Here is a 13,328-nt window from a genome sequence, read left to right as displayed (position 1 = left end):
TAACAACAGCCGGTGTTTCTCGTGAGGGTTTTCCCCGGGAAACAAACGCAATACGCAAAACGCAAAATTACACAAACACACACACACACACACACACACACACACAAACTCGCGAGCTTCCAGTTCCCCCAGACCAGTAATCCAAACGAAAATATCTTCCCTCCGTAGTATTTTGATCATTTGCTCCGATAATAACCAATCAGATCGATGGATTCCAGAGAAGAGGAAACTTTGAAGGCCTTTTTCTCAATCATTATATAATGTGACATATTTCGCTTAATATTTGGAGAACAAAAACAATCCTGATATCATTAGAAAGCTAGGAATCTCCTCTTTCCAGCAGTGTATACAACTCAAAATGTGTCTTCAGGTCAATGTGATAGAGCAGGTCACATATTTGATCACCTTAGGTGGGCTTTCAGATCCCGGGTACTCTCTCTGATCCAGTTTGTTCCAGCGCTGCATCAGTTTAATAACGATAGGCCTGCTGAAGTCCACCAGCTGGAAACCAGTCACATTGGCACCGCCATGCATGAACCTCTCCAGAGATATGTCCTTAAATCCCTGTGAAGGAGAGATAGTGAGAGAGGGAGAGAGAGAGAGAGAGAGAGATGTAGAGGTGAAACATGGGATGTTGCAATCACAGAGTGGAAGTGTACTACAAAATCCTCTGACATTGTGTGGACCTCTGCTGACAAAAATCATATTTCCTCAAACTGCAAACGTTTATTTGATTATTTTTACCCCCACTGAATATGGAGTGACTTCTCCAGCTGAGAGAGTGAGCTCATGATGAGTGACACTTCTAGTTAAGTGCTCCTGAAGATGGATCCATTTGGGAACAGGCCAAAGACAGAGGTGGAGATATGTGAGGGTGATCTTTGGGTGATGGATGCTAATTGCTGAAAGCCTATCCTTGACCTGTGCTCAATGGACCCTTTTTCACAGTTTCAAAGAGAATTGTGGTGGAACAGATTGTAAAGGTTAAGCGATACTTTGCGATACTTCATGTCGTGAAAGAGAATTCCAGCTACATACATCTCTGACTTTGTTGAGGAGAGATCATGTGAAAGGGACAATGGAGGGAGTCAGGGAAAGATCAATATGGAACCAAGAAAAAAAATCCACTTTGGGATGAGTAAAACACTTTTTTATGATAATAGCTTAACAGCAGGGATTGTATTTGTATTGCTTATTCCAATTTTTAAGACTTCATATTGATCCTATTTGTTTGTCTTTTTGTTAGACATCTCGAAAAATAAAACAAACAGAGGAATGTTATCAAAGGTTCTTACCAGGTTGGCTACGATGTAATGGTAACCTTTCACATGTTTCCCCACACTGACAGCCTGGAAAGAAAAACAGAGAAAGATTATAAATGTCTTTGCTATCAAATTATAATGCATGTAGTGTTTAGGATTCACATTAAACCATTGAATTACCATGCTTGATAACATAAAGTTAGTTTCAATTTAGTTTAAGAGCATGGAAGGGGAAGTCCAACTACAAATAATAAAGAGACTCCCTCCCATGTGTGGCTTTGGTTATAGTCAAACTGATTAAAAGCAGAGTGATGAGCCTGTGAGGACCGTGGTACCACACTCAAACTCTGCTGCCTCTTGGAACGTTTAGAGAGCTGCTGCAATGTGTTGGCTCCGTTAGGGCTGTGTTAATCCGTCCAGCCTGCTATAAAGTTGTTATTGTAAGACAAATGGAAATAACATTGCTTTTATTCACCAATGTAGACTGTTTTCAACCATAGCCTCCAATAAATTATTCTATAAAGAACACACACACAAAAACCTGTGTATTCCAACTTCATGTAAAAACCCCAAGTCGTGCAGGAAGAATGATTTAACTTGCTTTGGGATAACTGATGATTGCTTTATAGAAAATAAAATAAAAAGACAAAGCCTTTCCTTTTTGTAGATATAATAAGTGGGAACATACGTACAAAAACACATTTTTAACGCTTTTCAGCTGTCCCAACAACAAACCCACGTCCAAGATGATACACATCTACTGAAATTGCATAGCTAACAGTATGGCATAGTAGGGAAGTCAAGTTTAATGTTACTCAACTTAGAAATCTGTGTTACATCTGGACATTGGGATGTAGAATAAAATATGAAGCATTGTTAGAGTTTTGACAAAAGAGGAAAAAGGCTCTCCAAATTAGCGGGGTCCCTTAACTTAATTATTAAATTGCTTAAATCTTTTTAATTCTGTTTCTCTCACCGCCAAATATCAACAGCAAAGTACTGACACATACAGATGCTCCCATGAACACGCACACAGAAACACACACATCCCCACAAACACACACACACACACACACACACACACACACACACACACACACACACACACACACACACACACACACACACACACACACACACACACACACACACAGATCGCAGCTGGCAGGAGCAGTCAAACAGAGCAGTCTCTGTCTCAGAACATGGGCGCTTGCCAATGCCAGCACTGCAGCACACACTTTTGTCGGGAGTGTGTGTTTGTGTACGAGTGTCTGTCTCATGTGTGTGTGTGTGTGTGTGTGTGTGTGTGTGTGTGTGTGTGTGTGTGTGTGTGTGTGTGTGTGTGTGTGTGTGTGTGTGTGTGTGTGTGTGTGTGTGTGTGTGTGTGTGTGTGTGTGTGTGTGTGTGTGTATCTTGTGCACTGGTATGTACTGCATTATTAGCAATATGAGAGTTGCGTATGTGTGGGAGGGGTAGCCAATTAGATGTTAGCACTAGTGTTTAGCTGTTAGTGTCACTGAGTTTGTCATATGTGCAGACAGAGGATCATGTGATGACAGGTGACTCACTCACTCACTGTATCTGAGTGGACAGTATGGTGTGTTTATTGCAATCATACACTGAAGTAGCTGTTGGAGAAGACACATTTTGCACTCCCTGTTATGAACTCCAGGGATAAACTAAAATCTTGTTTTCTCTCCAGATGTCAGAAAGCATAAGGAGTGCTGTGGCAACTGGCTGAGAGAAGTAGTCAGCAGGCAGACAGACGCAGTGAAAAAAAACAATATGGGGTGCTATAACTGGCAGCGCAAGATAACTTGAATTTCTTAAAAAGGTTCTGCTTTTAATTACTTCCCAAAACAGCGTTCTCTGTTGTCTGTGGCTTACTGTGGTGTGTTTGCGGCTCATTATTCAGTGTTAAGAGCTGTTAAGTCCAGTTCAATTATGTAATCTCTGCCCTGTCTGTTAGAATCTGAGCGATAGTAAGAGTGCATCATTAACCATAGTGTGGTCTCAATATAAAGCAGTATCTCATGATTTAAAATGCTTCAGGGTCTTTCAGGTTCCAGATCGTTTTCAAATATCATCCTGTGCCTGCAGTAAGCTAGCAGGGTTTTTCTTTCTTTCTTTTGTGTGCTCTAGCTGGGTACTACAGTGTTTAGTAAGGCACTATGTAATGTACAGCAATAATCACAGCAAAAGCTGTCAATAACCACAACATTAACAAGTTTAATTTAAACTCAACTTATAAGTACATTCTCGAGTTAATCAGTACATTTTTCTTCCTACCATTTATGCGGCACACAAGCCCAAGAATACTATTTCTTCTCAGAAATGGTTGCATTTTGATATAAGGTGCTTTTACCCGCCAGATTACTTCTCTCATCACCAATCTTATTATAGTTTGTATAGCAGCTTCATATTTTCTGTCCGGTGCAAAGTAACTTTGGTTTGAAGTATTATGATATTACCTGTTCTAGGATGTTCTGTAGTCTCTCAGGCTCCAGGTCAAGAACATATTTTCTCTCCTGACGTCGGTCCAGGTCCTCTAAGAGTCGGCGGTATGCAGCCTCATTGAAGCTCTCCACACAGATAGCACTCACCTGGGTTAACATATATACATACATACAGGAAGTGTGTGTAAGCATATAACAAACATAACAGTATCGGATAAATGTCATGAACACACGCCAATTTTTTTTTAAGAATTGTGTTCGAGGAATGAAGTACAAAAACATTGATGTTATTAAGTGTGGTGGCTTAACATGAGATGATGAGTGTCCTTGCACATTCCTGCCTGTTTCCAGGAATCTGTGTGTCTGTGTGTGTGTGCCCTGACCTGCCATCCGTTCTGCCCCGCTCTCTCCATAATTGCCTGCAGTATTGCATAACCTAGACAACAGAGAGTAAAGGGAGGAAAAGGGAGAAAGAGAGAATTAATAGCTGTTTTCTTGGCATGTGGGGTTGTAATATATTGCATTTTTTTTGCAAGTTATGCTTTTTTTTTTCTTTGGTTTTCCCTTTCCTGTAGTGCATGTCAATTGTCTGGTCTCCCATACATTCCCCTCTGCCTGACACGCCTCAATTGTAGTCCTTACTTCAAGGACGTAGTGATATCACTATGTAACACTCATGGTTCTTTTGGCTAGCGCTCAAACACATTGTACATGATAGGCTATGGGGTGGAACATGTTGAAGCGGTTGACCAATCACAACAGAGCCGGCTAGCTATCAGAGCAGACTGGGCTCTGGTTTCAGACAGAGGGTGAAAAAAGATGCTGCAGCACAGGCAGTATGAGAATAATAAAACACTTTATGAACATTAAAGCATGTTCCCATGTCACAGAAGAGGCACAAAATACAAATATGAAAGCCAAAAATGAGCATAATAGGGCCCCTTCACACCAGTATTTCCCAAATCTTTGATATGAAATTATATCCAGCCGATTTATCAATCCATCTTATCTGACAAAGCAACACAGTAATTATTTCTCTTCAAAAGTGGTGGCAAAGCACTTACTGTAGCGCTCAAGCAACACTCCTTCTTGTATGTCACTTTATCAAACAGCTCAGAAAGCTTATCAGAACAAAGAGTTATTTGCCGACACAATGGAGGCTGTTGATAGTGACATTTCATTGACATTAAACTTCTCATGCCTCTTGTTCTGAAGTTAACTTTGATTAAAATGCACTTGATCTGATAACACACTTCCACTTCAAACTCATCATTTTGATATTCTGGAACCAAACACAGTAAGGAAAAATTTTTTCCCACACAGTAATGGAGGATTAAATCAGGTGAATGTGACTCTCTAGTCTACGTGATATAGGGTACGTTTCACATTTATGACCCCATGTACAGCTGGTGGCCACACAAGCAATAATGAATTAAGGTAAATGATACGGGGAAGTGGAAGAAATAACATAAATGGGAGACAACTCAGGATCACATTATTGGCACACAGCTACTGAATGTTACCATGAGGATAGTTGTAATCTCTATCAAATCTCCAAGTATTTGGTTGAATCTGCTTTGAGCTAGAATGGATTGTGTGGGGAATAAAACTGAATAATTTCACACTTGACTGAAAGTCACATTTATACACACAGCACATGTCTTTATGACACTGACATACACAGACACTCACAACAAGACAAAATGAAACACACACAATGCAGCGCAACAGTTCCAACTGTTATCCGTTTTATTTTTCTGCTTATGTGGAGGTAGCAATTTACTGCTTGACTTGAAACAGAAAGCACAGCTGAAGCCTCGGTAATCAAGATGTGTAATGTATGTGTGGGAATGTGAGTGTATTTCTGTGTGGAGTCTATATTCATGTGTGCAGCTTGTTCTTTCACCATTCCTGCCACAGAGAGATTTTGTGAAAAGGTTTGTCTGAGCCCTAAATTATTGTATTTTTCAGTGATACACTAGTCTTAGAGTAGTTTATGTGTACATGTATGTGTTCGTTTGAACTGTTGAATTTACATTATAATTAATTTCACACTGACCCTTTTATCTGGATCACTTATGGGGTTAAGAATATTGCCCAAGGACACTACGATATGTTGACTGCAGAACTGGATTCTGTGACTCTCTGATATATACACTTATTTTACCCCCTGTGCCACAGTTGCCTTATTTATCCATTAATGCACATTCAGATGTTTATTACATAGGGTTAGGGGTTATCTACTGCATGTTGTATAAACATTGCATTTGTATGCTCATGTGCAGGTTTCTGGACATACTCAATTTGTGTTTGTGAGTGTGTGTCTGCAGGCTGTCTGTGGAGCAGAGCAGTGAGCATAACACAGATATCAGTGTTACTGCCCATTTTCCAGCACATTACCGGCAGCAGGGCCTGATGGGAGCCTATAATGAAGGACCCTGCCTTGGCCAAGTCAAGGGTGAGCAAAGTCTAAACTCTAGGCATCCATCCTCCGTTCCATTTCTCCCTCCTTTCTCTCCATCTTTACCCCCTTTCCTGTAATATGCTACTGTATATCCCCAAAGGCTTGTGGTCCTGTCTGTCCTCTTACGACTCCTTCCTGTCCCTAATGTAATCTCCCCCCTGCCTCCCTCAGGCGCCTTTCATCTACTTTAACTTTGTCCTCTTCTCCCGTCACCTTGTTTATCTCTTCCTGAAATGTCTTGCACCTGTCTTTCCTTCTTTCTCTCTTTTAGGCTGTCTCACAGGCTTGAATCACCTAACTTAACCCTCCTGCTTCCCCTTGTCTCTCCTTTTTCTTCCTATGCTCCTAGTTGTCTGGGTTAGTACCCGTGGGGTGCAGAGGAAGAAAAAAGGCTGGCAGAAGCACAGACACACACACACACACACTGTGCAGCTCACTGATTTCCTAACACGCCACTATACCATGGTCTGGGGATTCTGTGTCATGTTTGACCTGTGTTTCTCTCCCTGTGGCGGGGACTTAGTTTGAGCGTGTGTGTTTGTGTTTGTGTGTGTGTGTGTGTGTGTGTGTTGTGTTTGTGTGTGTGGTGTGTGTGTGTGTGTTTGTGTTTGTGTGTGTGTGTATGTGTGTGTGTGTTGTGTGTGTGTGTGTGTGTGTGTGTTGTGTGTGTGTGTGTGTGTGTGTGTGGGTGTGTGTGTGTGTGTGTGTGTGTGTGTGTGTGTGTGTGTGTGTGTGTGTGTGTGTGTGTGTGTGTGTGTGTGAGAGAGAGAGGGAGAGAGATAACGTGCCAAGCATTCCCATGACAGTGGTTAGGGGCCGAGGGCGTCAGCTGTGCCTAGCCCCTAACTTACGTGCAGTGTATGATAGGATAGTTAAATTAAAGCCAGGTGAATTGCGCAGAAGTTGAGGCCAAACCCGACTTTCTGGCTCAAAGTTGCCAAATGAGACTCCTGTTTCTGCGGCTGGATCCTTACACAAGGAGAGAAAATATCCAAAAGAACAACCTTTGTACTTTTTCAACAATAAAACAAGGCTTCATTTGGGAGTTAAATTCAGGGAAAATAATCCCAGGCAAACAGACCTTTAAAGAGATTCTTACGACTTGATATAATGATATTATAATTTAGTTGCGTCATTTCAAACTGAACCCAAATTTATGGATAATTATTCATGCGTAGAAAGTTATTTGGAACTAGGTTAATTTGGAAATCTGCTTTAAAGTCCTTTAACTGTTTAATTTAAGCCCAGCAATAGAAGACAGTATATCTACTCAGTTAGGTCTTGTTATCAGACTTGACTAATCTCTGGGGGTACCATAAGGACACATCTTCACTGCAGTCACATTCATTTGGACAGCTCTGGTTACAGTAAATGCAGACTATAATACTGAGTAGCAGCCCCTTTTGCGTACTACCCTATAATCCCCCAAGATGCCTCTGACCCTTTTCTTTTGAATCATACAGGGTTTAAAATAAACTGCTGCTGCACTTTGATGTTAAAACTGCTGGAGTTTTATACATCAACATGTACTTTGACTCACTAAATTCGAGCAATTTCTTCCTTCAATCCCTGAACCCAGAGAGAAAAAATAACTAATGTATTTGCTCTTTTGTACTCTTCACACCCTCACTTGAGATAGCAATTATTCCATTATTAGCTTATGAACAACACTGGTCGTGAGTACTTATATAAACTGCTTGCCTTGTAGTTCGGAGATTAATTGCTCTTGTATAGTTTCTGTTTGACTTATTTTCTAACTTTTATTTTATAAACGTATAATTATTTGTTGTCCCTTGTGCTGCAGAAATAACGCTTTATAGTGCTTTATATTATATTGGATAATAAAAGGAACAATCCGTTAAGGCTCCAACAATATTACTGGACGAATTGATGATTTCCCTGGAGATGTATTCCTGTGTATATGGAAACCCATTCTAAATCCTATACAAAATCCAAAGAACTTTCGCAAAAAATACATTTAAAGATATCCAATATTTTGACATTTGTTATTTTATTTGGAACACCAACTCTTGAATGTAACTTGTTAATGTATTCTTCATTGTGCTTTTACCTCTGTCTGTGTCGTAGAGGAAGACAAATCGGCTCCAGTCATAATGATCCAGAAGTGACAGCAAAGCCCCTCTGATGGAGGGCCGGAGCTGCAAGGTGAACTGAGCCTCTCCCTCGGTGGGGAAGCTGGGCGTCACCAGGCTGATGTGCAGGGCCCCACAGAACGACGTCAGCGTGTTCACCGAGCGCTTATCGTAAAGGCCAAAGATGGCGAAGACCCCTCTTGAATACTGAGAACAGACTGATGTGAGGAAGGAAGAGAAAATGAGGGCGGGTTGTTGGGGAGGGATTTCAAATGAAGGAAGTCAAAAAAGAGGAGAGACATTAGAAAACACAAATGCACAGTGTAAGAAAAATGTGCAAGCAAGAGGAAGGAAGGGAAAAGACACATGTTGCTTAATTAAAATTCACAATGTGGAATATGGTTCAACATTTAAACCGTTTTGGTGACTCTCAGCTAATTAGGCTCTTTGAGCGGTACGGTATGTAAATGGTTTACCAAAACAAAGTCTCATCAAATTCAGATACATCTTGAAATAGTCATCAATCAGTTTTTTAAAAGCCTGAAAAATCTTCATCTTAATCAAAACAAAAAGCGACAGATTTGTGGATTCAAATTAAAATCTCTCTGTTTTAGTAGGCCTACAAGCAAAACCATCCACACATACATGGGTGAAAAGTAAACAACCCTACTAGCCCCTAGCAAGCAATTTAACATGTTTTGTCACCAAATCGTTCCCACTAGCAAAACTGGCACGGCTGCTTATACAGTTGTTAAGGAAATTACAGTCAAATAATCCCACCTGCTTGGAGCCTAACATCCTTAAAAGTCATCCATGCCCACACACACACATATACACACGCACCGGCAGATAAAAAAACCTTGACCAAGCTGCTTCAAATGTGAAGTAATGTTCTACTACAACGCTGGGACTCAGTCTTCAAACACCCCGCAGCTTTCAGCCATGACAGAGCTGAGTGAAAAGCACCGACGCCCCCCGCTATCGCGCTTATTCAAAAATCTTTCCTCTGCTATGGTTTGTCGTTCATCAGTGCGGCCTGATCACAACTATGTTTGAACACAAAAAAAGAAACCACTTAGGTGTTTGAGACAGAGAGAGAGAGTCAATCGAAATAACACAAACACGTGTTTCGCTTTAGGACGCAGCAAATGAAGTGACTACTCATTTTTCTTTTTACACTCTTTAATGGTTGTTTTTCTTTCATCCTCTTATTTCATCCGCTCTCTCCTTTCTATTTCAGCCCCATTCATCCTTTCAGGCTAGATTCTTTCAGGCAAGCATGTTTTGAGCTTGAGCTCTATCCTGCGTCATAATTCACTCTCCACCCCGTAACACGTCACACTGGAGTAAACAGAAAGCCAGGGGGACTGCAGACTTTGCTTTTGGCAACAGCCGGCCATCACTGTAACCTTTTCTCCCTTTCTTGATCTCCTTCAGCATCACTACATCCCATACATTTCCCCCCTCGCGGACACTGCATCCATCCTCTTTCTTCCAGCTTCAAACATCCACTTTCCTTCATCGCTTCCCCCTCTCTCCCTTTGCGACTGCCTCCTCTTTTCTGTTCCTCCCTCTCTACCTCCTCCTGGGACTCAGAGTAATTCCATTATCAGCTATAAGCCTCGGTGGGGGTATATACTGAGGGAGATGCAGCTTTGACGCTTTCGGCTTGTGGCAATTAAACAAAGCCAAGGCCCCTGCACCCAGGAGGCGATAAGGCAGGGGTTTAGCCTGAGATTATGACAGGAGCTAAATGTCTTCAATTTAGAGAACTAGCATACGTACGTAGCATGCGTCATTCAGTAGGAGCTGAGTCATTGCGTCCTCAAAGTCAACGAACTTAGTGCTTTCCAGGATGATTTTTATTGCACTTCCAGGTTTAATTTGATAGCTTAGATCATAGCAACATGACTTGAGAGATGGCGATGGAGATGAGACTGTGTGTGATGAACTATGACAGGAGCTATATTTTGCACATCTGGAATGCACAAAGATGTTCTCACTAAATCATTGAGTTCGACATTATAATGAGGTGCTCAGAAGGCAAGAAAAACTAACTCTCAAATCTAAATAACAGCAAAATGACAAGGATTGAAGCAAAAAGAAAGCAGAGACAGTTAAGATGTTTCCTCATATTAAGTTTGATTGATTTTACCTTCCATTTATTCGTGATGGCGGAGAAATGCTGTCTTTATCCTGTCTATGAATCATACATCTGAATTGATTTGACAGCATCGTCAAGGCAATTGGTATTCCATTGTTTCTAAATTAAATTGTGTTTCTGGGACCAGCTGTTAGGGCACAGAGCAAAACCTGAAGGAAGGCAGCAAAACAAGAGCAAGTATTGAAGTGACATGGAGTGTATTGCTTTTCCCATGTCGAATGATGAATTTCTTTTTAAACTTGACTGAAACAAATGGCCTAGATGCAGTTTGCGACAACACTGTCTGCACATTTTATTTCCCACCCACCTCCTGGGTCCCCATCAAAACTATAAGGAAATATTGATAGTGTTAATCCCAAACCATTCTATTTTTAAACACCAAGACATCTGCAACCATACACACAGAGGCCCAGAGCACATAACAAACATCTCTACAGTATGTACATCCATCCATCCATCCATCTTCTCCCGCTTATCCGTGGTCGGGTCGCGGGGGTAGCAGTTCCAGCAGAGAGCCCCAAACTTTCTTTTCCCTGGCGACATCAACCAGCTCTGACTGGGGGATCCCAAGGCGCTCCCAGGCCAGCGAAGAGATATAATCCCTCCACCTGGTCCTAGGTCTACCCCTTGGTCGCTTCCCAGCTGGACGTGCCTGGAACACCTCCCTAGGGAGGCGCCCAGGTGGCATCCTAACTAGGTGCCCGAACCACCTCAACTGGCTCCTTTCAACGCGAAGGAGGAGCGGCTCAACTCCGAGTCCCTCCCTGATGACCGAACTTCTCACCTTATCCCTAAGGGAGACACCAGCCACCCTGCGGAGAAAACCCATCTCGGCCGCTTATATCAGTATGTACATCTCACTCTCTATTCATCTAATTTCCCTGTTTTCCTCGCCTCTCATTCACCTCCTCAAATGCCCTTATTTTCCACCTTCTGATTCTGGCTTTGCCTCTCTGACTCTCCATATCTGTTCTTTTCCCATGTTTCCCTTTCTGATGTACGTCTCCATGGGCTTGTTTCCCTGCTACCCCCCCCCCCCACCACCACCACCAACAGCCGCAAGGCAGGAATGTGCCAGACAGTGGCGTCATTGTAATAAAGTGTGTGCAAAGCTCGCCTCATAAAGCTTTAATGAGAGGAGGGGAATAGCGACAGGGTGCATCATCACCACAGTAAAAGCATCGGACACAATAGGTCTCCTGGGACTTCCTCTACCTCTAGCTCTCCTTGCCTCCCCCTCACTTCTCTCAGAATCTCCATATGTTCGTTTTTTCTGTGTACACTTTCCTGTCGGGTTCTTAATTATTCCCTCTGTCTGTCAAACCGTGCTTTTTCTGTGTGCAGTCTTCTCCATAAATCTCTTTAAAACGACCCTCCTTTATCAGCATTGCTATACAGTATATCAAGCCTAAGCATCCTTGTATCCTGCACTGCAGCGATCCCTGTCTCTCTGATTCATTTAATTTGTGTCTCTGTGCGTGTAGAGAGACCTCTCAATCATCTGCACACATCACTATATTTATTCTCTTTCAGATTCAATTTGTCCAATTTGCATAACAGGGAAGAAAATATGTTGCTCAAGCAGTATAATATTACACAGACAAATATCTAGCTCTATTTGCTTCTCTGGAATTGTTTCCCATGTGTCTCCCCTTCCTCTCTCTCTACTTCCCTCCCCCCCTTCACCTCCCTCAGCATTGTGTTCCTGTCTTCAGTCCGGCTGCTTGTTTGTATTTCACATGACAGCAAGAACAGATGCTCACATATAAACCTGCTCCTGCTTTTACTGTCACTGCACTACATCAAAAGTAAAACACACACTACAGTACACACATAGTCACCTATATGCACTTTGTACACACACAACCATAGCCGCCCCTCCTCCATCACTGAACTTTCTGATTTGTAGTCCTGATGCTGCAGGTGCTTCTCACCCATTAGTGTGAACAATAACTCTCTTGCTGCAGACACACATTCTCCAGACCATCACAGAAACACCACAAGGACACAGTGAGCGCTCATTACATGCAGGTAAAGGCCAAGATAAAAGAAGCACCTGAGTGAAAGAAAAATACAAACTAGTTCAAAAGCCTTGTGCTGTACTTTTCCTGGCAATGCCCAGGGCTACCTACAGTGCAGCATTCTACACCAAGAGGAAGGAAGGTAAATGTCAATAATACGCTTTTATGAGCCACATAATTAGGGAGCACCTAGTGGCTTACAGTACACTGACATTTCATGTTTTAGACATTTACAGTTGTAACCTTTAGGGATGTAGGCTCTAAAAGTGAGATGAATGATGTCGCGTGCAGGTTACTTTGTAGTGTACCTTTTTTTTTTACTTAGGTTCTGTTTATTCCAGGTCCAAAACATATATTTCAGTGAATCGTTACTTATTTACCCAAACAGAAAACAGCAACTGTTTATATTCTATTTGTTTGAGATTTTACTTTATGCTGAGGGACAATCACTGCCTGGATTCTGACTTCAGAACCATTTAAGGTGTTAGACTACATTATGGCGAGGAAATGCCTGGCCATACTCACAGGGGTCCCTTGACCTCTCACCTCGAGGTATCTAAATTAAAATGAATGTTCCCGCAAGTCACCCCTTTACATACATGCCCACTTAATGCTAATCCCATGCAGCCTTGGGAAAAATTCATTTTTTGCATGAATAAATAAATAAATGTAAATGTCTTATTTTCACCTTTTAACAGGTGGTGCTGGGCTGAATCTCAAAATAATCACCGGGGTTTCTGCATTCAGATAATGTGCACCACGTTTATGAGGCATCAACTGTTGAGCTGCTTTTTCCACATAAACATCCCCTGTCCCTCTCAAACAACGACAAAAAGGGGTCTTTAAAGGTTAAACATTCAATGAAGAA

General features: G+C 41.9%; 1 protein-coding gene across 1 annotated transcript in view; it reads right to left on the bottom strand.

The window, feature by feature from the left end:
• The window catches only part of gria4a (glutamate receptor, ionotropic, AMPA 4a), a 105,939-nt gene that overhangs the window by 52,549 nt on the left and 40,062 nt on the right, over window positions 1-13,328 (bottom strand). The window contains 5 exon segments of the mRNA XM_034225415.1: window positions 406-564; window positions 1,296-1,349; window positions 3,734-3,865; window positions 4,102-4,154; window positions 8,254-8,493. Of these exon segments, the coding sequence (XP_034081306.1) occupies window positions 406-564; window positions 1,296-1,349; window positions 3,734-3,865; window positions 4,102-4,154; window positions 8,254-8,493 (638 nt within the window).

The sequence above is a fragment of the Gymnodraco acuticeps genome, unplaced genomic scaffold (genome assembly GCF_902827175.1).
Source record: "Gymnodraco acuticeps unplaced genomic scaffold, fGymAcu1.1, whole genome shotgun sequence".
NCBI classification, from domain to species: Eukaryota; Metazoa; Chordata; class Actinopteri; order Perciformes; family Bathydraconidae; genus Gymnodraco; species Gymnodraco acuticeps.
This window is presented reverse-complemented; position numbering and strand designations above follow the sequence as displayed.